General features: G+C 33.4%; 1 protein-coding gene across 1 annotated transcript in view; it reads left to right on the forward strand.

Moving 5' to 3' along the window:
- The window catches only part of LOC124426172, a 50,705-nt gene that overhangs the window by 25,833 nt on the left and 671 nt on the right, over positions 1-24,201 (forward strand). The window contains exons 3-12 of the mRNA XM_046967555.1: positions 18,663-18,724; positions 18,978-19,066; positions 19,284-19,425; positions 19,618-19,728; positions 20,123-20,275; positions 20,971-21,111; positions 23,043-23,154; positions 23,347-23,405; positions 23,765-23,853; positions 23,929-24,067. Coding sequence (XP_046823511.1) covers positions 18,663-18,724; positions 18,978-19,066; positions 19,284-19,425; positions 19,618-19,728; positions 20,123-20,275; positions 20,971-21,111; positions 23,043-23,154; positions 23,347-23,405; positions 23,765-23,853; positions 23,929-24,067 — 1,097 coding nt within the window. The remainder of the gene's footprint in view (positions 1-18,662; positions 18,725-18,977; positions 19,067-19,283; positions 19,426-19,617; positions 19,729-20,122; positions 20,276-20,970; positions 21,112-23,042; positions 23,155-23,346; positions 23,406-23,764; positions 23,854-23,928; positions 24,068-24,201) is intronic.

Below are 24,201 nucleotides of genomic sequence, written 5' to 3' on the forward strand. Positions count from 1 at the left end.
TTTCTTGGAAGGTATACATCCACCAGTCCATTTCCGCTTCGTGTAGGATCAGTGAATATTCAAAAGCCTTTTTTCCGGCAGTTAGTAATACGTTAAATCTTCGCACCTCGAGAGACCTTCAAAACCATATCACGAAAGGGGATTGTAGGGCTGCTTTTAAGGTATTTCTACATTTATGCCCTTATCCTTTGGGAAGGGGAAATTTCAAGAAATCCAGAATGATCCTCCTTTTCCTTAGATTTCAAGTATCAAATATTTACCAAAGCGCAGAGACTATGCTTCACCATACGATCCTTCCACAGATTACACGACGATGCGGGTAATCAAAAGTTTCTCTTCGTCTCGGCAAGGGAAACGAGTGGGTTTTGAAAAGGGGGTTGAATAGAAGGGGGTTGAGAGACTAGGTGAACCCAAGGCGAGGACTGTCAGAGTCTCGACTTGCAGACCTCGCAAAGGCGTCCAAGTACAAGGAGAATCGTTTTGTAATTGATAGGAGTGTTTGTTCGCGTTTGTAAATACCATTCCATTAGTACGCCACCGAACACGAACTACTATACGAACTTTGGTTACGCGTGCCAAAGTTTTGGAGTTCTAGGGAACCAACGTCGAAGTGACTACGATCACTTTCGGAAGAATAATCGAGAGAAGGATGAGAAGCACTAGAAATCATTCCTTCTGTAGCTTCCTCGGACCTTTTCAAACTACAAGCAAATAATGTTCATACATATGTAGTAAGATGTTTTCTTGTAACATTATATTTTTCGGTATGTGTTGTATCTTTATCGCTTAAGAATCGTTAATTAATTGTAAACGTCAAGAAGTAATGCAAAAGAATTCTGATATCTATTTTTTTTTTATTTTGTATTTATCTATTATTGTGTCATATATCTTATTGTTCCAGATTAAGTATTATAGTTTTTATTTGTAATACAAAATCGATTCAAAGTAAATAAGAATATTAATCCAAATGTGTAAATTAAGATCAATAAAATTATTGGATAGCGTTAACTTTATTATTTTTAAGCTTTTTCTATAACGTAGTATTGTTCTTTTTAAAAGATAATTTTGGAACATTATGAAAAATATATTTATTAACTGTTAGAAAACTGTTTTACTTGTTTATTGGTTTTATCAATCTTTGTGGGAAACGAAATAACTTTCAATATGATTTTCCCATAGAGTGCGCTAGGTCAGATCATTGTTCTTACTGATGAAGATTACAACGAATCGAACGATGCTATTTGACAATTTATGTCCTCATATTCTGAAAACGTTTCATCGTTTAGTAGTTACGGTTAAGAGACATTCTCAGGAAGGATGGTTCGGAAATATGGTCGGTTACGATCGCAATGAACTTCTTAACTGGCTTTCCTACGGACGAATGTCGGAAGGAAAATGTGATTGAACAGAGATTTCTGATCACTTAGTTTAATGACTTAAATTCAGTTGTATATATTTATTTTAATGATTGAAAGCGTATATATTTAAACAAATTAATTTATACCGTGTATCCCTTTAAACTATCATTGAATAATTTCTTATTCTTTCACCAGAAACTATTGCTTATTCTAAATTGTTCCACAGTGATTGGAAGATAATCGACGAGTTAAACGAAAGAAAAAATCTAGGATTCATCTTGTTGGAATGAGAATGATAGAAGTGAAGATTCGATCGCGAAATATTATGGCGTTGCGTTAGATACAAAAAACGTATTAACGGATAAGCGGGTAAAGTAGTCATAAACAAGGGAAACACATTTTCGTTGACGTTCCTTCTATTTACGTATAAGATGTTGACTCGCATAGAAGCGAAAATATGTGCAATTTTATTCACGCAATTTCGGACGAACTCGACCGAGAAACGTTGCCGTCACTATGACGTTGTTGTCGCTCTCTCTCTCTCTCTCTCTCTCTGTCTCTCTTTTTCTTTTCCCCTCTCACTCTCTTTATCTCTCTCTTTCTCTCTCTTCCTCTCTCTCTTTCTCTTTTCCTCTTTTCCTCTTTTTTTCCTCCCTCTTTATCTCATTCTCTCTCTTTCTTTCTTCCTCTTATCCATTTTCTTTATTTTTCTCTCTCTCTCTCTATCTCTCTTCTTCGAATTTTACGATCGCTCGTAGCTTCGCGAAATAGTCGGCTTCACTCGCCACATTCCTTGTAGGTAGATGGTGGTTTTTCGCGAGTAGGGACAACGAAACTTTTAGGTGAACATTTCAGCAAGACGGAGATGAGAAGGAAATACCGTGCCATTTTTAGCCGATCTCGTCTTTTCGAGAACGAAAAAAGATGTTCCTGCCTTTCGTCGACTTAATCTCTCGTAAGAACGATGAAAGTTACAACGAACTCGTAAAAATGGAAAATAACATGAAAACCGAACAATTTTATATTTATCGTTTCATCCCTCGATTTATTCATTTCTTTTTCTAATGATTACCACAGATCGATATTAGTTGGTACTTAATGGATAGATCGATTTTAGTAGCTGTCTAATTGATTGGACCGTACGATCAGTAAGTAAGTAAATTATCTATTTATTTATTTATAAGATCACATTTATTGTAAAATGAAACAATAACAGTTATAATACTGCTGCTAATACACAATGTAAATTGCATAAAGAAATTTCTCAAGTGAGACTTAAAAAAATTTATTAAATGAATAAGCACAGTTATTATTCAAAGTATATTTAACAAATTATTAAGTTATTATTAACTTATTATTAACTTCCATTTCATAAAAGGATTTAATTGTTATTTAATATAGTCTATCACTGATATAAAAGATATGATACTATTTATCGGTCGATGCCGAAACATTCTTCCATTTGTTTTACGATTTTTCCTGAAAAACGATATTTAAATGTACATATATATAATATATATGCAAATATAATATTTTACAGAACAATTGTATCGAAAACGGAATAAAAAATTAAGCTGAATTGAATGTAAATGCATTGAATATGCGTGTAGAATTAAATCACTTGCAATTTCTTTCCATTGGTTCTTACGAAATTTAAAGGTTTGAAATTCGAACAGAGAGATAGATAGATAAATACAGAAAGAGAGAAAGAGAAAGAGAGTGAAAGAGAGAGAGAGAGAGAAGAAAGAAAAGAAAGGATTGGTAGAAAGATAAGTGTGCGACCGAGAAAAGAGTCGAAGCGTGGAAGGTCGATGGAGGATAGGATAGAAAGTGGAAGAAGCGAGTAGAGGTAAGTAAATAGAAATTTGTTCTTTCGTCCTGTCGTGTCCGGCTTTCTTGCTCGGTGGCAGGACTGTTAGACAGTAGAGGATTGCCTCTCCGCGTCACAATGTAAATCGTGTAGGATACGCAGAGACTAGTTGAATTTACCAAATCGAAAGACTATCTTGCGGCGACTGTCTAACCTGAATACTGACTTGTAACTTGTTTTTCCGTCTTTCTTCCTATTACGAAGTAGATGTGACGGAACGATAATTGTTTTCGCCCTCGTGGAAAATGGAGAAATCGATACGGAAAACATAAGATCTCTGAATACAATGTATATTCATTTGGTTCTCTCTTTGTCTTTCATTCAATTTAGAATCTAGGAAATGTTCTATGAAATTTATAATCGTTTAACAATGAAGTATTCAAATACATACTTTGTGTATGTGTCGGGTATATATGTATATGGATTCAAATTTGAAGATCAAAATTTATGAGAATTGTTTCATACGAAATAGTCGATTTATTCATTTTCATGGAAAATTAAAGGAAAAGAAAGAGCAAACTTACATGAGAAATTTCTCCTTTGATTTGGCAATTATAAAGTAAGTATATGTTCATTACCAAAATGTTAAGGAAACCTGAATAACAGGTCAACAAACAAAGAAGGAAAACGTTTCCGTACAACGAGTATTCTCGAAAGAGCAAATTATATGAGTAGTACAGGGGTTACACACATTTCAGTGCAGGTTCGTCGCAGGAAAGCGACGCCAATTTCGCCAGAGGCCATGTCGTGACCACGTAACGAGGATTGCAATATTTGCACTGGCAATGAGTAATTAAAATGCAAATTGCGCGTCGTTGGTAAATATGTTCGTACGAGTCGTGCCAAATGCAGGCGCGATCATGGGGATTATCTCTCTAACGAGACTCGATAATGTTCACGCATGCGAGTGTCATGCGTCGTTTCTCGTCACGAAACTTTCTCCACTGGTCCATAAAAATAAGTGGAGAAACATACGATCCTGAGGAAGTTATATCAAAGAGAAAAATAATTCAAGAACGAACTGTTTTATTTTCTACGGTTATTTTAAAATGATCAAAGAAAAGTCAACTGATGAGAAAAAGAATATCAAACAAAAAGAAAATTTATAGGACATATGTTTGATCAAAGTTAATGTCAACAATGTAAGTGCTATACGATTTATACTTTAAAATAGACTTTTTGAGTGGCATATGATTTGAGAACAGTACCAGAGGGGTTGGTCGAAAAGCACTGTAGGAAGTGAAAACATCATGACAGAGATTTACGTTCGAGTCAGTAGTTTCTATTCACTTTAGCGGACGTTTTCGTCGAGTACCGCTGATGTGGCTATTTTAACCCTCCAGAGAGAATAGTATATGAGAATTCTTGCATTTTTGATTTATTACGAATATCGTAAGATCAATATTCTATCATACTCGATGTTATCTAAATGGTTGGAAATCTTTTCTATTATTATAGTTTATGTATGATAATGTTATGATAATTCTAAGTCTTAAACAATTCGTAGGAAGGAAATGAATACGATTTTATGATATTATTACTTAGCAGCCAGTTTTATATTTCCTTATTTTTTATCTCGATCTTTTCATTTAGAGAAAACCTATACTAAGAAAAAAACCTATTATATGATCTTCAAACGTTGGCACAATTCACGGTATTACTTGGAATGGTAATTATCTACTATGGTTCTGATTACTCTGAAAGTCGAAGGTAGATAACTATGTACAGTGCATTCACCAGTACAACACAGGAAGCGCGTCTAAATAAACCTCTTTCTCTCTATCTTACCCTTTGCTTCGTTCTACACTCTTTTCTTTTCTTGGTCTTGATGTTTCTATGATGATTCGTGTTGAAATACTTTCAGGTGGTAATGTTAACGCCTGTAAACTCACCTAAAAGTTTATTCTCCTGCGTATCTCTCATTTGATAGTATCAGAGAAAAGATAGACTTGAAGAAATTCCTTTGATATTATAATCTTAGGCTTAAGATTTTATTCATACATATATTTATGTTGCGATGACGGTTAAAGCCAAATAAAAAGAAATTTTTCGTTCATTTAATCTTTTTTTTTCCATTATGCTTCTTGTCTACTTGCTAGCTCGACTATAACATCTTTTTTATACAGGAATAATTACAGAGATAAAAGTTAATTAAACATCTATTTTACTGACGTGACTATCTTTATCTCTCTCTCTCTCTCTCTCTCTCTCTCTCTCTATCTATCTATCTATCTATTTATCTCTTTTTCTGGCAAATCTACGTTAAAATTCATTTTGAAGAGTAACTAATTAGAAAATGGGAAGTGATAAGTTCGAAGTGTTAGCTTATCGTACAAAAGCCAGAGCTAGCTTGCGAGTCGAACGAAAAGATAGGGATGAGGGTTCGTAGGTACAGACCATCCGGTTTTGGAGGGTTAGCCTCGACCAAGCGGTCATCTCCCAAAGGCCTTGTACTAGGAAATGGAGTGAGATTATATAGGTCGTGCGCCATAAGTCTAACCCCGGAATATCCGGTTAGTATTGATAATGCACATTGCCATACCCCTTTTACATTTATGTCCTGGGACCAGTGGCCTTTCCTTCGCTATTCTTTATAACTTACCACTATTGATCGAAATTCTCATGATTTGGGAATTCGTTCATTCCTGAATAAATGTTAGAGGATACATCTCATCCGAGCATTTAAAATCTTTTTCTATCGAAATTATAAAAGAAAAGATTTTCATTTATTTCTGAATTGAATATCGTATTATATTTTAACGATTTAATAGAATAATTTAAAAAATGGGTATAGATAAGTAATTTTGTTAACTAATGATCAAGTTTCTAAAATCTAAAGAAAAATATAGAGGATGTATGTAGGTGGCAATATTAATTATTGCGTTACACTGAGCAACGAGGTTTCCAGGACCTACAGAAAAGTATAGATCAATTTTGCAAATATGATTAAAAATTGAAGTCGAGTTTGCTCTTACTAACGATCAATCAAAGACAGGAATTTTGTAGTTTAAACGTTGTTTAAATTTTCAACTTCTCTTGGCGAAACGATCCGACTTAATTGGCTTAAATTCTACCGCGAACGTTCCGCATGTTTCAGAATAACGCACAGTCTGGTATTATATAGATTTTTTTTTTCAATTTTGAAATTTCCTCTTTCGTTTATTTCAATGATCTCATATTTGATCTTTTATTAATATCGTACAATTAATTTTATTTTATAGTGATTTGCTTCGAACGATTAATGAAATTTTTTATAATGCTATAGATCGAAATTATTTTTATACTAAGTTCCATGATCATGTACTTCCTTATATTCGAAACATCGAATGGAAAATCACAGAGAAACTTGAGGGATTTACTTTTCTCATCCCTATTGAATCATGCAATTAAATGGTATCTACGAGCTAATTTAAGATTTATGTTTATTCCATCGTAATAATTCCTGCGGTCAACCGCGTTGCGAACAAAGTTAATTCAATGTCCATTTGCATCAAGGGTAAGAATTCCATTCACCTAGGTTCTTCTCTCACGTCCCTTCAGCCGAACCTTCTCCAATGCGCCTTTTACGCTATCGGCAAACGATGTCGACGTCGCGTGAGGAATTCCGTATTAAAAGTTTACCTCTACGTTGGCACGCTCACGGGAAAGGGCTCGGAATTCCGCTACACGAGCGCGGCCACTAGACATTCTCATAGTTACCCACGTTGGTCTGAGTCATGAGAGGAAAAGAGTGAAGGAGAGAGAAAAGGAGAGAGAGAGAGAAAGAGAGAAAGAGAGAGAAAGCAGGAGAAAGAGCCTTGTTGTCACCGTAATATACATCGGACCTTTGCCTTCCATCTACTCTACTGAAAATCGAGAGAAAAGATCCTTTGTCATCCTACGTTCCGGTAGGTGAACTATACTTCTTTTTTTCTTTTTTTTTTCTTCCTTTTTCCTCGTCTTTTTTTAAACGTTTCACTCGCGTTATTTTACACATTCTCGCTGAACTTTAGCTTTCTTTCTTTCTTTACTATGCCTGTCACGTACCTGGGTAACTACTGTACGAAATAATAGTCCATTTTAGATTCCTATTTTCTTTGCCGTTCGTTTCTTGTATCCTGAGGGAGGAAATGTTTTTGTGAGGTACATAGGATGTACAAAAGAGAATCGGAATGTTATTTTCTTTTTAGAGAGAGAGAGAGAGAGAGAGAGAGAGAGAGAGAGAGAGAGAGAGAGAGAGAGAGAGAGAGAGAGAGATCGACTTTGATAATAGTACATATTCTATATTTGCTGTCGTCTTTCTGATTGGACTTATTTTTTATTTTTCTTCTTCTTTTCTTTTCTTTCTTTTTTTTTTCATTTTTATCAAACTTTACAATCGTTCATTCGAGAAACAAAGTTTCGGAAAGAGTCTCTAAATATTTCTATAATTCACTTTATATACTTTGAAATTTTTAATATGTTTCTAAGTACATAAAGTAACGGGAGAATCGATTGACAGAGGAGAAACGCATAGAAGAAAATACTTTACTAGGTGAGGCGCGTTTGTCGCGTGGAAAATTTGGGGTGAGATGGGGGTGGTAGAGTCTAGTAGTTTACGGTTGACGTGCAATGCCGGCATGAGAGAACAGAACGAGAGGGAGAGAGAAAGAGAGAGAGAGAGAGAGAGAGAGAGAGAAAGAGAGAGCGAGAGAGACAGAGATAGAGAGAGATAAAGATAGAGATAGAAATAGAGAGAAACGGGCGAAAACTTGGAGGAAAACAATGACGGGATAAAGGACCGTAACGTATACACGTTACATAGAGCCCCCAGCAGTCGTTCTTCGTCTCTACCCCCGTATAAAAATTTTCCGCCAGCTCGGGTATCCGGCCATCGTATAACGCATACGAGATGGTTATACCGGTAGAAGTATAACACCGAGATGTAATTCGAATATAGTCCGGGTGTATAACGTGGTGGTGGATGCTTTAGGTATGGGGTTACGGACGTTGATGTGTTCGATGTGGAAGCAAACGTTGACTTGCAGTGAGAATATACGCAAATAAGACTCGCAAAATCGAGGCGACAGCCTCGCAATATTTTTACCGAGACTCGGGTAGACATATTTATCGTTCTTTTCATTCCTTTGATCTCACTTCTCTTATCCTCCTTTCATTTTTTCCCCCCTTCGAAGCTTCATCGTTCTTTTCCGTTGGCATACAGGAAAGGTAAACTTCGTATAAGGGAAAACAAATACGTGATCCGAACGAGAGGCTCACTACCGTAATAAACGGCATATCGAATAGTTTACTTAGGGACGATAATTGACATCCGTCGAGAAAATGAATTCTAGTACTATATATTTCGTTTTACCAAGGATCTATCAAGAACAATGATAACAATATATTTAATTGTTGATACTGTTTCTTTACTTTCTTCTTTTTTTCTTTTTTTTTCATTTCGATATATATATTTTATAAAAGATGATTAATAATTCAAAAGTATATCGTTGTCCTAAATACTGGGGAATGATTATCAAGATTTTCCGTCTCTATGGATATAATTTTACGATATATATATATGCCCATGAAATGAGCTTCAACGATAATTATAAACCGCGAACGATCGATAATTAAATTCCATTAGCCTGTGTCGGTTTTCATATTGTTCTTGGACTTCAATATCTTACGAATTTTTATTAGTTGAAGCAATTTTTTATTGAACAATTTCTTTTCTTTTTTTGTAGTATATAAATGTCTAACAGTAATAGTGTATTTACTGAATTTATTTTGAAAAACCAATAATAAACTTACGATGTGTCGCGATCTGACATGTGTTTGTTTATAATTCGTTATTCAAGTTCGTCAAAGATTGACGCGTAGAGAATTTCGATCGACTTTCACGAAGCGTCAATGAAATCTACGAAGTCCATCGTTGGTTAACTTCGTTTGGACGACACTTTATATTTTCGCGAATGAGTGCGAGCGCCGAGTGGCATCATATATCCAGTAACGCACCAGGAAAAGCACGACAGGATGAAATGGAATCCTGTCCCGTGGACTCGTCACGCCCGACAGGTACGAAACGATCGGATTTTGGAAAGAGCGATGAGGGATGGAGGGAGCAAAGGCTCTGGAATTATTTGCACGTCGCGCTAGTGGAAACCTTTGACAAGATTTGCACGAACGTATGTGTCGATCGTGAAATCATGGATTGCGCTCTTGGTTATTCTCGTTTTCAGTATTTGAATTTCTATTTCTGCCCTCCTTTTTGAAATATTTTTAACAATCTCTCTCTCTCTCTCTCTCTCTCTCTCTCTCTCATTTTAGTTGAGATCTTGATAATGAGAGTAAATATCATTATATATATTATTATAATGATATTATATCTTGTGGTATATATTATTACAAATTTTTAGTCACTCTTATAATTTTTTCTTTTTTTTCTTCAAACGTAATATTAAAGTATATACATATATAAATATATACATATATTCAGTAATATATAATCTAAATATTTCACGTTAAAGTATTTGAAAATGTGCTGGACGAAACCATCCGGTGGTTTCTTCGTTTTCATAAAATATCGAAATAGGAATTTTTTGTGATTTTTTCGCATAACGTACGGGTGAAACCGACTGACGTTACGCGGCATATGCTACGTCGTTTTAATACCGCACTTATGATTTATGTATTAAGATACATATTCCATCGGTAGCCAAAGGTTCTTTCTCCGCATTAATGCTGACGTTGATTTTAGAATTGAAGTGTTTCTCGTATTCTCGATATCGTAGCTTTCTCGATACTGAAAAAATTCTGATATTACATGTTCCGAAGGTGCATCGAAAATAACGGGCGAAATTCGTCAAGTTAAGCTTTACTTACCCATATAACTTGATGTAATACGTATTATTTTTTGTGAAAATTTTCCCCTTTATATCTTTATTTTAACGTTATATTTTTGTATTACTCGGGAATTTTTATTCTCTTTCTTTTTTTCCTTTCTTTCTTTTTTACTTTTTTTCTATTTTACATAAAAAAGCATACGGAAAGCGGTAACGAGAGGACGAATTTGAAATTTTCGTTCGCGTCTATCCACTGTAACAAAGATCGATTTGCGATACGAATAGAATTCGATGCGATAACAGCAACTAAACCACACGAGCAACGCGAGATCATAAAAGAATGTTCTGAAGATGAAAACTTTTAAAATAGATCCTGATGGGCAGAGGTTTACGAATACAAAACAAGTCTTCGATAAAAACCATAATCTTAACCAATGCCAAGATTTATTATTTGTTGTTGATTATATTCTCTAATATCAATAAGTGAAACGCATGATGTTGGACTATCAAGGTGCGAATTTCGAATTTGTTATGAATGCGAATTTTTTTCTTTTCTTTGTTTTTTTTTTTGAAGGAGCACTCTCACTCGCTTCTTTTTCGCGAAGATCTTTGTAATGCCTTTAAATTTTCGTTAATGTTTAAGAATGGAGTGCTGCCGGGCAGTCTCTGTCTGAACGCCATCTTGTAAACGACTTAAATTAAGAAAAACGTTCATACCAAAAAGTACTCCTGGAAAGATAGTTTGCCGTTGCGTTTCCCAACTTAGTGCTTCTTTCACATCGTACTTCCTTATCCTTGTGGAAGCTACGACTTCATTCTTTATCTTTTTGACTTTAAAAAGGCCTTCTTTCCTTGATTACCTTATATCTTTTTGTTTTTTTGGATCTCTACATTGAGCAGCGTTTAGAAAGCTTTGGGAGGAATTTATAATCGACATGGGTGGGTAAAAAGTCTATATCCAAAAAAAATGTGCTTTTCTTTACTTCGACTTTCCTCTTCAGAGGTTTTTTTATTCAAACTTTTAGTTTAGTATATGTATGTATATGTCTCTCGTCAGTAGTGTAAAAAAGAAATTAAGGACAGATACAAATTTAATGAAGGAAAAATCCGCATTATTTTCACACAGATAAATTTAATAATTATTGTGTGTGTGTGTGTGTATATATATATATATACACACACAGTAATTAGACTGGAGTATTTAAATTGGTACCCGAGAAAATAATAATATAATCTCGAGTGCGAGAAAAAAAAAGAAGAGGAAGAAGAAAAACAAGAAGAAGAAGCGATATATGGGATGGAAAGAAAGGAAAAGAAATTCTCATGGGACCTAAATTCTTTTATTTTTTAGTCGAGTGGAAAAAAATATAGTATACAATAGGAGCAATGACATTGCATTCACCAAAGGGTGTTGCGTATTTGTCCGTTTTATGTTATTAAGTTTCCAACGTACTGAAAAGAACGAAGGTAAAAAGTTAGAACGAGAGAGAGAGTGAGAGAGAAAGAGTGAGAGGGAGAGAGAGGAGGAGAGATAGTGGGAGGGAAAAATAAAAGGGTGCATTTCATGCAAGGGATAACTGTGGCTTCGTAGCGGTGCTAATATCGTCGAGGATCTTGCCAAATTGTCGCAGTAAGCGCCTCGACTATGGCATTTTCCGTACATACTAAGCTTTTGCTTTTCTGTAGAGCGATTCTGCAGAAAATGCCATCTCTCTTTTTGTCTATCTCTCTTTCTCCTTCTCTCTCTCTCTCTTACTTTGAAACCACATTTTCCTTTATCCCCTCTTCCCTCCATTCTTTTCTACACGATACTACTCTTTCACCTTGCGGGTTATTAACGTTTCCATTTACTCCATTCTCTGTGGGGTTAATTGACGGTGTACAAGAAGATATTTTCCGTGGAATCGTTATGGGGCATTCGTTTGAGAAAAATGTTCACTATTCTCTCACGAAATTTCTTCAGTGAATTTTTTCACTCGTCAGTGAAAACGTCAATAACGATGTTATATCGTCTATTATTTATCGTGGTTTTTTCTTTACAGATTTTTATTTATTTATTTTTTATTTTTTTTTTATTTTCAGACGTTCCTCGTTAATTTTATTTTCTTTAATTTCTTTGTTGCGAAGCGAAAATATGCTTTTATCTTTTCTACAAGATAATGTTTACATTTGATTTACGTATTTTCGCTCGGGACGCTTTGCTGGGATCAGCTTCGGATATTATTCAACGTTATATAGCCTTTTTGTAATATTCGTATAGTATAATGTATATTTCGAAGGATACGATGTCCGTCATGTGATGGCTCTACGTCTAGTTAGTATTCACTGTATTTTACCGTCCAGTCTGGTGCAAATTACCGAATTATGATTCATAGTCCCTTGATATAGTATAGAGAGCGTCATATAATCCGCCAAAGAATCCCTTTTATCACGATTATGGATATCAAAGCGTTATAACTATATTGTTTTATATCTTCATTCTGTCCTCTTTTATCTTTCTATATACATATTTCCTATTTCGTTATTAATAATAATCGTTGCTCGTTCGATTACGTCGTTAACGATCGTACATATTAATGAAGAGGATGAGGATTAGTGTATGAAAATTATAAAGAGAAGAGCTTTCAGAATGATCGTAATAATATTCTAATAAAAATAATTTTCCTTCATCGAGTGCCTGTGATTAACAAATGATTGAACTTTCCTTTTAGATTGTCTAACAGCTATTTAGTTTTTAAGTAAAACTTCTACATAACGTAATATTGTATTTTTTACAAAGTATCTTAAATAATGTATCTTAAATATTTTCTATTTTTCATTTTAGGAAAGTTAATACTTTTTAAATCATATATCTTCATTGAGAAATTTGATAGGTTTTAGAACGTTTCAACAGTACTTTATTATTTAATAATCGTGGAACATGCTTTATTAGCTTGGGCGTATTATTACTAATAAACGAGTAAAATGGATGACCATCGTAGAAGTGAAATTAGCGAGGAAATGCGAGACACCGCATAATCACATTAATAATAATCGCTGTGGTTAATGACGTAATATCTTGTCATGTTATTAACGATGCTTCGGTTTAAGCGATAAGCGATAAGAGATAATGAGAACATCTAAATCATTTTGAATCCGGAGAAACGATTTAAAGCAAAAGGAATTACTTTTCCTTTGAAGATTGAGAAATAATCGCTTAGCAATCGATAGATTGTTAAGATTTAGTCATAAAGAATTAATTCTATCAATAATATCAAAGTACTATAATTGAAATACTTTACTGAATACTTTTAAATTATTTTTACTTGTAACGAATGATAGACTTTGTTAAAAGATAATAATATTACAAAAAGATTTGTATAATTTTCTAGTTTATAATTGTGCACAATTTTTTCAATTAAACGATGCGATGCTATTTAATAATCATTAAATTAGTATAATATTTTCTAAGTAAAAATAATGTTTTTTTTTTCATATAATTTATCGATCGACTTCAAAATTTCGGATCAAGTCTAATACGTTTCGTAGATTAATATGTCACTTTTAGTCGATCAATGATAGTTTTCTTTTTTTTTTTCATGCCACCGAAAGTAGTTTTCTCAACAGTATGAAGAAGCAGCGTCACGACGCGGAAAATAAGAGTGGAAGACGAACCAATGAGTGAACTCGACGAATACGGATCGATGTTGTGTTAAGTATCGATGGTGTAGCTTGCGGATCTTATGTCCGACTTAATGGGATCGTTACATTACCTCGGACTTATTAGCACTTAGCATTGTTGTTTCGATAAGATTAAGTATCTACTACTTAGCAAGCATATTTTTTGCTCATATTTCATATTGACATTCTTTTCATTTATAAGTATGATAGAAATTTTATTTTATTTTGTCTTAATCTTTAAATATCATTATTTTAATAATCTTTCGTTATTTTCAGGAAGTAAAATAATATGGAATATACATTTTTTTTTCTTTTTACTTTTATTACATAATAAAGTATATGTGTAATTCAAAAACTACAATTAATCGCGGGTATGAATATCATACAATATTTAAATAAATTTTAAAGAAATCGAACATTTGTCCTCGATTAAGATATTGCGGTTTCTTCTTTAATCCAATCTATCATGTAGGATAGGTTCTCATACGTAGTTGGGTATGAAAATCCACAAGATTCGCTCCACGATCCTACACCTATATTAAAGAATATTTCAGATTATTATTTTTAAATTGTTCATTAATGGTTACTCAATAATTTACTCAAATCGAATAAAAAGTGTTAGCTTGCCAATTAATGTGTTATTTATTATAGCCGGAGCACCGGAGTCACCTATGCAAGGTTTACGATCGTTGGCGATAATGCAAAACATTCGATTAGTCAATTGATATCCGTACTTCGACGTACACTCTTCGTTACTAATTTTTTGTAAATTAGTTTTTTTCAAGTTCTTGGAGTATGGACCAAGATTCTGTAAGGAGATATTCAACGGTAAAAAATATTTTAACGTAGCCGTTTAAAGAATATTCATAATCTGTTATCTCTCTTACCCGTGTCGTTCCCCAACCGACGACAGTAATTTCAGTACCATTCTTGATTACCTGATCTTTTTCAGATAATTTAATTGGTTGCTTAAATTTATCAAACACTATCTTCCTTTTTAACTGAAACATAAGATTATTTTTTGTAAAACACTTTAGTCAGTTAGCTAAGATAGTTAATTAACCGATGATAAAATGCCGTTACCTTTACAAGTCCAATATCGAAATCGTAATTTTGATAATTGAAGGCAGGATGGACAACGATCCTTTCAACATTGTACGTCGTACCGTTTTCATAATAATACGTGCTACCTGCTCTAATGTGATATTCTCTAACGTTTATACTGCAAGAAAAGGAATATTCGAATTTATAGGAGAGAACTTATCAATAGAAACTATACCAGTATACAATATCGAATGAGTTCGAACTGGTCTTGCCTGAGAGCACACTGAGCCGATGTTATTATCCACGTATCACTGATAATACTACCGCCGCAAAAATGTTCGACATCGTGACCAAAAATCGTGACATTGTTCTGTAGGGAAACCTGCAGGGAAAGAATAATTTTCTAAATGTCAAATGGCCCGTAAAGTTCGATCGTACGACGTATACTAACTGCAAATGGATATTCTTCTATAACAGCATTCTCTCCTCCGATAATTCTTTGTCCCACTGACTTCAGGCTTATTCTTTTCCGATAATAGTCTGTATGACATTCAAATAAGATGGCGATATCAGCGTATCGTTTACAATTATCTTTTCATGAAAATATTTCAATTCAATCGTACGTTATCTATAAATCTTTAATAAGTTCGATTGTTTCTTTAAATTCTGTTAGAATATTTTTATATCTAACGCTTTTGAATATTATTATTTTATAGACGATTCTAATATTTTATAACAACTTTTGAATGAATTATATGTGAAATTTTTTAAGAAAAGAATTGTTTTATATTGTTTTTATGATTAATTGAATAGATGTATGAAAATATTAGGCATACCTGAATCAAAGATGTCAGACGTCCAAGAAGAACCAAGAAAGGAAATTAGTACTACCAGCTTGATCATTTTAGTGTTGTTTGAACGAATAATGGCTCTCATCGTACTATATAAAGCTTTTGAAATTCATATATACATGTATAGGATTATATTCTTGCGTATATCATAAAATTGTTAATTCCTGTAATAATATGACTGGGACAGTTTACTCATCGTCACGATGGGGAATTTGTAAAATATTCGCACGCAAAATGACTCAAACAGTTATGTAGATAATTTTGAGCTGCATCGTTGTTGCGCCATCAATTCAGAACGTCGTGTTTAAATTTCAGTCTTCGTCTTTAAGGGAATTAAATTCGGCTGCAGTCGTAGAATTTCTAATATAAATATTCAAGTATTTTCATGTTTTGTAATTAACAATCTTGCTTTGTTAATTTTCATGGAATATATATAAAATCTAATTTTATTCTGGATTGCGTATACTTTGTCTAACCTGTTTATATATTTTTTATCTCTATTCAACGAGTAATTTACTTTATTAGATCCAGTTGAAATTTATTTTCAGACGGATGAAAAATATTCTATTTCTCTTAGTGTGACATTTTTGAACGTCTACCTACAGACAGAATGAAAAGGCATCGTCAGTGACGTAAAAAAATAATATGTTAATTACTTAATTATAACGGCAAGGCTTTATCTAGGATGTTACTTGCGAGTAATTAGTAAGAATTCTAAATTAAAGTAAAAATGCACTTGTACATAGGTGCACCATATGGCGAAGCTTGAATGATAATGTACATAAGCTCAGAGTAGTCCGAATTTCGTAATAAAAACTGAAGAGAAAACACGTTGTAATTGCAATTACGTATGCAGACTTTTGTTGATTTTTTGTGGAAACGAGACCGTGGATTTTCTCTGCCTGACAAAGTAGATACTGTATACATATGAGTATACAATGATGAAATATTTTTCGCGAAAATGTGACAAAGTTTTTTCGAATTGTTTTTTATTTTCTTTTATTTCTTTATTCCCCCCCTCCTCATAATACATATATAATTTTTCTCATTATCTTCTGTTGTATGATATCGTATAATAAACAAATTTTTTGTTGCATACAAAACGTTTACGAAACGGAAAAAAGCTGAATGTGACTTTTACAAATTCGTAAGCATATCGTAAATTTGGTTAAGCTGTTTTCCATTCGATCATTAGACTTTTAATATACGCCATCACCATTGACCTGGCAATTTCTTATCGATATTGACGTTGTTGATGCATGCGCACCAATTAAAAAGCCATTTCGGACGATAAAGTCGATCTATATTGGTTTTTACGTTCAACGTATAGCCGTAAGCGAGGTTTATTGATCTTTTGATAAATTTTATCGATGCTACGAATTCATAATAATTTCCTAACATCGGAATATCCATGACTTTGTGAAGAAAATAATAAAAAGATACTCGCTCTAAATTTTTACGAATAAACCAAGGAAAAGTTCTTTTTCTTTTTGCTTTTTTCTTTTTTAATATTAATAATATCGCTAAATTTTTATGACAATATACGTTCGTTTAGTCGTAGAATTATTATAATTTCTATTTCAACTATATGATACATTCATTATGTGCCATATCATTAATAATAATAGATGGCTTATTTCATGCGGGTTAGTCCATATAATATTTACGTTGCACTCGAGTTCCCGCATTTTCGAAATAGTTCATTCAACTACATAAATTATTACACAGCTTTAACGTTACGCTGATGCTATATCCGTTTGCTTAAAAACGGAATAGTTCTTTTATAAATTATCATCTAAGCAATAATGTTTGATATTTAATGTAACCGAATTAAATTAAAAGAGTTTTAATAAGATTTAATGAAAGTAAACGAAAAGGAATAAATTATTCGCGTTCCATTGGAATTAAAGTACGATATTAATAGAAAAAAAAACAAAACAAAAAAAAAGAAAAAACAAAAAATACTAAAAAATAGAAAAAAGAATTGCGCGTACGGACGAATATTTCACGGAACATTTATTAAATTCTTTCGTAACGCTTAACGGAATACGTTAGCTAATAGAAGAAGATAGACGAAGATAGATTTAAAGATAGATTCACATTTAATTCGATGTACGATAACGATTAACGAACTATAACTTTCCTGTTCGCTGAAAGTAAAATCGAAAAAGTAGTTACGCGGACGACGGAAATGTTAAAATCGTAAATTTCTTTAACAGTGCATTCAAATGAACTAAATATTCGTCAGGTGGAGTATATAACGAAGCATTAACCGTTTCCCTTTTGGCGGACTATCGTAAAATTCATTTCCATATATTCTCATTGGATAATACATAGATATAAGATATATACACGTATACTATGTGCGCATCGAAGCATTAGAGCATGTGTATCGGTATGTAGGAAGTGAGAGTTTAGCTCGTTAAATACGATGTCTTCTAATCCGGTAGAGTCCTATCGTAAGATTAAGACGTTTTGGCTAGAAGCATTATCTACTTCCGTTAACGTTCAACATTAATTCACCTCAACCCGTTAAACTCAGTACCGTTCTTCGTCTCACTGTCTTCCTTCTCTTATCGTTGATTTCCTCCCAAATTCACCGTGACGTTAGCCGTTTCGCAAAATTTTCTAATCTCTCCGGTATTGCTTCGGTAATTCGAGCGAATCGAAAGTGGAATTAAATGCGGTTACTAATTGTTAATGTTACGAGAACAATTAGCAATTAAAAATTAATCGATATTTAAGTAATCTGCTATTAAATTATTTTAATTAAACAACTTATTTTAGAAGTATCTTTATATTTATTTATATTAATTAAATATTATATTGTATAGTATCTTATTCAAAAGGAACACTTGAAGATATTTTTGGACGAGATGTATCTTACTTGAAAACACTTCAAATGAATCAATGCTATCGATATCGAAGAGTGTAGTTTGTTATCAGTATTGCGATTCGAATCGCATCGAGTGAATTTAATATTGTCAGCGATGTTAGATTAGTGTACGTATTTTAGTTTAAGTAGAAAAGATGTTGTATGTTATTTTCTTCATTTTTTTCGTTTCTCTGTCTGCAGCAGATATACATCCTAGAATTATAGGAGGAACGACTACCACGATAACTGCACATCCATATCAAGTAATTATAATTAGTTTTTTCTTGTTACTTTAATACAAGGTTGCTTTAAATATTTCTCAAACAGTAAGAATTGTTATATATGTAAAAAGAATATTTATTTTAATCATATTTATTAAATAGAAGTCAATTAATTAACAAGTTATTATGCGAGAATATTATACTACAATAGTTTGAATATAACCAAATACTAGTATATATATTTAATTTATTCAAATATCAACAATATTAATTTCGATTGTTTATTTCATTTAAGGTATCCATCATTTATAAAAATAAACTTCTCTGTGGAGGTTCGATAATAAGTAAATTATGGATACTAACCGCTGCACATTGCATTGATAGGTTCGTACAAATTTTATCTTTTTAATTAATTTTATTCAAGTTATCACATTTTTCTTTTGATTGTGTTTTGCAAATAATATCATTTATAGGCGTTCGATGTTCGAAATGCTGTCGATTTGTTTGAATCTTTCGTAGACAAATCGTTTAAATTTTGAAATTGTTAATTACTCCGATATATTGTTCTTTCTTTTTTTTTCTTTTCCTTTTTCTTTTACAGTGTAATAGCCCAAGCACTTTCCGTTCGTGTTGGAAGTACTTATTTTACTAAAGATGGTACACTCATCCAGAATATAGCTCAACTTATTCCACATAATCTTTATGACGATCATACTTTTGATTATGACGTTGGCTTGATAAAGGTGAGCGGCAGAAAGCGAAAGCTTTCGAAATATATTTTCTTTTTATTTTATTATCTTATTTTGTCTTGACTGTTCATCGGAGTTCTTAGATTCTTAAATTTTATCTTATATGCTGTATATCATTCTTAGCAAGATGCAAAGAAACATACCATTTCTACAAAAATGTTTTAAATTGAATTTTTTTTTTCTTAGTTAGCGTCAGAGCTGAAGTTCAGTTCGACAGTGAATATAGTGAAATTACCTTCGGTGAACGCAAACGTGCCAGGTGGAATCAATGCTATCATCACGGGATGGGGAAAGACGGTGAGATTTTTTTCTCTTGGGGGATATATCATTCCGATGAACGCGTACACGTTTCTCACGTTGAGTTAGTTTTGGACGTTGACGCTCGTCGAGACTGATTACCGGCGATTTGTGCAAATAACGGGAGTTTGCCGATCGGTCGACATTGTCTGGTTGTCACAACAAACATTCCTCCTGGCTGGTCGAACGTTTGCCGGATTTCGATTGGCAAACTGTGAGTCGTTAGAAAAGGGTTACTCCTCTCGTCGATGCCAGCTTTAAATTTCGATCGTATTTTCCTTCTCTTCGGCAAATCTCGGAACAAAAGCCAGAGGAAATTGAAATTATCCGACAGAAAAGGGGATATAAAAATAACGGCTGTTTAATCCATGAAACGTATATTTTGAAATTTCAGGGAACGACGGATACATCTAACGCGTTGCAAGCTCTGACAGTACCTACCATCGATCAACAAAAATGCACCGAAATCTTTCGTAAGAGCCCGTATCAAATCACGCAGCGAATGATGTGTGCCGGTTATCTCTCCGGTGATAAGGACGCCTGTCAGGTAAAGTAAATTGTTAAAGTGAGTGACATAATTTTTCAGACATTTTTTTCAAAATGCATAACTGTTTTTAAATTGAAAATGTTGCTTTAAATATCTATGTAGAAGAAAATGTATAAAAAGAAATTGTTATACTTGGATGAAATAGGTCAAAAATGAAAAAAGAACAATAGTAACTCGTGCATTTTTATTTCCGTTAGAGTTTATCCAGATATTATTCTGTTTAAAAAAGCATCCGAATATTTGTATAATTAAATAACAAAGCGATACGAATGCCATACTTATAAATTCAGAATAAAATTTTGTTCAGATTTTATTCGATTGAAAAGCTTTCGAATATATATTTAATTAAATAACGAAGCGATACAAGAAACGATGAAAGTATCTATCCGATAAATTCTTCAAGTGATATCTTATTTTTTATTTTGAAAGGAATAAAGCGGAATATGTTATATTTTAAAATTAGATCGATCAGTGAATATCTCTTACGTCATATTGAATTTCATTCGCGATGGTTTATACATCAAGGAAATAGAGTTTATACATCAAGGAAATCATAAGATATTCTTTGCCCTTTTACTTTCTATTGATCAATTTAACTGAAATGTCTTGTTGTTTAGTTTTCACGTATTATTTAAATATAATAATAATTTCCAATCAAGATATTTCTAATAAATTTCTCATTATTATGATCATAGAGTGATTCCGGCGGACCTCTCGTGTATAATGGCGAACAGATAGGTATCATATCCTGGGGTTTAAAGTGTGCAACCAAAGGTTATCCTGGAGTATATACAAAAACGTCTGCCATACGTGCTTGGATAACAACTATGACAAAGATATAAAAAAAAATTTATTTTTCTCTTGAATCAAAATTGATAATGCCAAAGTACTAATTAGATAAAATACTATTTTGAAAAATGGTAAGTTTATTTTCTAGTCTCTTGGATTTTCCTTTTAATAAATTTATTATCCGATACTGAAATAGAAAAATAAAAACTATAATTGCAGTTTTGAGTGTGCCTCTTACCATTAGTGGACTCTTTCGTCGAATGAACTTCAAATTAACAATGATTTGTAGTAGTTATGCGATGGTACGAGGATGATTACGTAAAATATATCCTTGATATCGTCGAAGCGTATCGAGAAATATCGGAGTCTGGTTTGCAGGCAGTTTAAATGGCTTTCGTGGAAACAATGGAAGTCGATTATCCTAAGAACGGATTTCCGGTTGGCTTTCTTTCGTCGAGAGAATGACATTATGTTGTCAATAGTCATTGAGATTCATTCCAGTTATTTGCCAGAACGAAACTAACAACTGTGTTGATGATGAATTTCTCGACTATAGTTTAATAGCCGATAATCTTTCATGTTTTCCAAGTCAGTTTTGTAAAAGAAAATGCTTCAATCTTGAATCTAGAAAAAGAGGAATTAAATTTGTGCGTATTTTTAATGAATATACTCAATGATGCATCGAGGATTATGATATTACCATTTAATAAAATTTGTCGAAGATATCGAGAATCGATGAGTTTATCGAGATTTTACATTTATAAAATTATTAAATCCGAAGTGTGACCCTTTCTACGACCTTTCTCAAAATATTATACATGGATAAATCAAGTATGTACATATATCAATGACGTCGACTACGTGCTTCCATTTTTTGAATCTAATTTTTACATAATAGAACTATAGCATATCAATGTGTGCACCCTTTAAGCAGGGATTCTCTAACACGAAATTTCGAGCCAGGAAAAGTATTTACGAAATAGCAATAAAATTTTCGAAGGGAAAAATCCGTTCGACCTTAAACGCTTATCATTGTCGTCATTCGGAATTATTAATTCTCGAGCTGACGCGAACGTGTTCTGAATTTCGTCGCGGTGTGACCTTGCATAAACGGTTTTCTAAGTTCGCACAGATGGCTAAGTCGTAAAGGGCATCACGAAATGGCGATGCTTACCTTTGGTCCTAGAACGCTGGAACATAAAGAGCATTGCTATTGTACGTGATACGGTGATCGTCATCTTCTTCAGAGGGTAATACACGAAAGGAAAGGCTAAGGTTCAACCACCTTCTCTGTTCTTCCTTTGGCTCACCTTGTGCCCTTCGACTCGTTAAGAATCATACCGACCGCGGCATACTAATACAATGCGCATTATGGTTGGTAAGCAATCGATATTACCTGGATATCTAGCCAGTTTCCTACTAGTTCAGCAGCTTGCATGCACTACTTCCGTATATCCACTCTCCAGATAACAATGAGATATAACACTAGCACGGAAGCGTTTTGTTAGACTTTACGCTGTCCTCGCATCTAGGCGAGCACACGTGCGCCGATTTGTAATTTTACCTTTACCTTTCCTTGTTATATAGCCCCATGGTATTTCTCACTGAGAAGGAAGTTCCTAGATGTTAAATACCTTGGAACTTTAGCGGTCTATGGAAATATATGTATAATTATGTTATAGGATTTCTCGAATATTTGTACGATCGAGTTCCTGAGCACTCCACGTACGAGATTGGTATCATCGTTCGCGACGTCATTAGATGTCTCTAAGTAGAACAGCGCATGCTTGTTATGATTCGAAAATAAACGACATTTTCTTTAACTATAGTATAAATCTATCATCGACTGTCAATAGATATTTTGATACGAAGATTGCGAAAAGACTGATTCATCATTTAAAATTGATACAGACGTCTATTAACCTGGATTCCTAAATATCGAAATAAAAGAGAATCGAGCCGAACGACCGACAGATAGTTCTTTCCTGGCTTTTGTCTCGACTCGTCTCTCATCATGCGTACTCGACTCTTCCTATCGTTTCTTTTTCTCTTCGCACAGCTGGTTCTCTCTCAGGATTTTAATTGGGATTGTACGTATCGTTACTTTACATTCTTTTTCCTTTAATTCCTTTAGCATCTTCGAAACGATCACGTAATGGAGAAATTTCGTTACTTTGTTCGTCGAAACGAGATCGGAAGTCGAGCGAGTCGTTGGTAATAGACGACAATTGCTCGGCAACAATTCCTGGCGAAATATTGATCTGGATAATTCGGCATTTTAGACGACGAGGGTCGCATTGTTGGTGGCCAACAGACCAGCATTCATCAGCACCCCTACCAAGTGAGTGTTTTGGACAATTATTAACTAGTTAAGCGACGATCGTCGAATCGAAATCCTCGGGGCGTAACCAGTGAGACAAATATTATACCTATGTTACGATGTAGTTTCTTTAAACGGAACTAGAAACGCGAATATACGTTATATATTATATTTCGTCGATTCATTGTATTTAATATATTTACATAGATCAATTGGATTATTATACTTAATTTATACGAAAGGCACGAAGATTTTTTAAATCTTTCTTTTAAAAAGTTGTCCTGAAAAACAGTTTTGTGTTAACGTATAATCGATTTTAGCTATGAATATATTGATAAATTAGCATAATCAAGTACATTAATATATAATCGAATTCATAGGTTTCTGTTCGATTTAATATTCGTCACATTTGCGGTGGTGCTATCATTAGTAACGAATGGATCGTCACTGCAGCTCACTGCGTAAAAGGGTGCGTAGAATATTTTATTTTTATGAATAAATTATTTGTACAAATTTGTATTATAACTTATATCTTTCCTCGCAGCTCATTAGTACGGTACATCTCGATAAAGGCAGGAATATCGGATTTAAAAATGAGAGGTATAATGATCCGTGCTAAGGAAATTATTGTTCATGAGAATTATAATCATCAGACTTCCGATTATGATATCGCATTGATTCGAGTGAGTACTCATTGTTTAAAATCTATTTCTACGAGGTTTATGATAACTTTCCAAAGGTTCAAATCGATACTTCGAATATTATATTTGATACGTTAGAAGGATTCTTTTTTGATCTTTATCTTGTGATATGAACA

The sequence above is a fragment of the Vespa crabro genome, chromosome 8 (assembly GCF_910589235.1).
Source record: "Vespa crabro chromosome 8, iyVesCrab1.2, whole genome shotgun sequence".
Taxonomy (NCBI): Eukaryota; Metazoa; Arthropoda; class Insecta; order Hymenoptera; family Vespidae; genus Vespa; species Vespa crabro.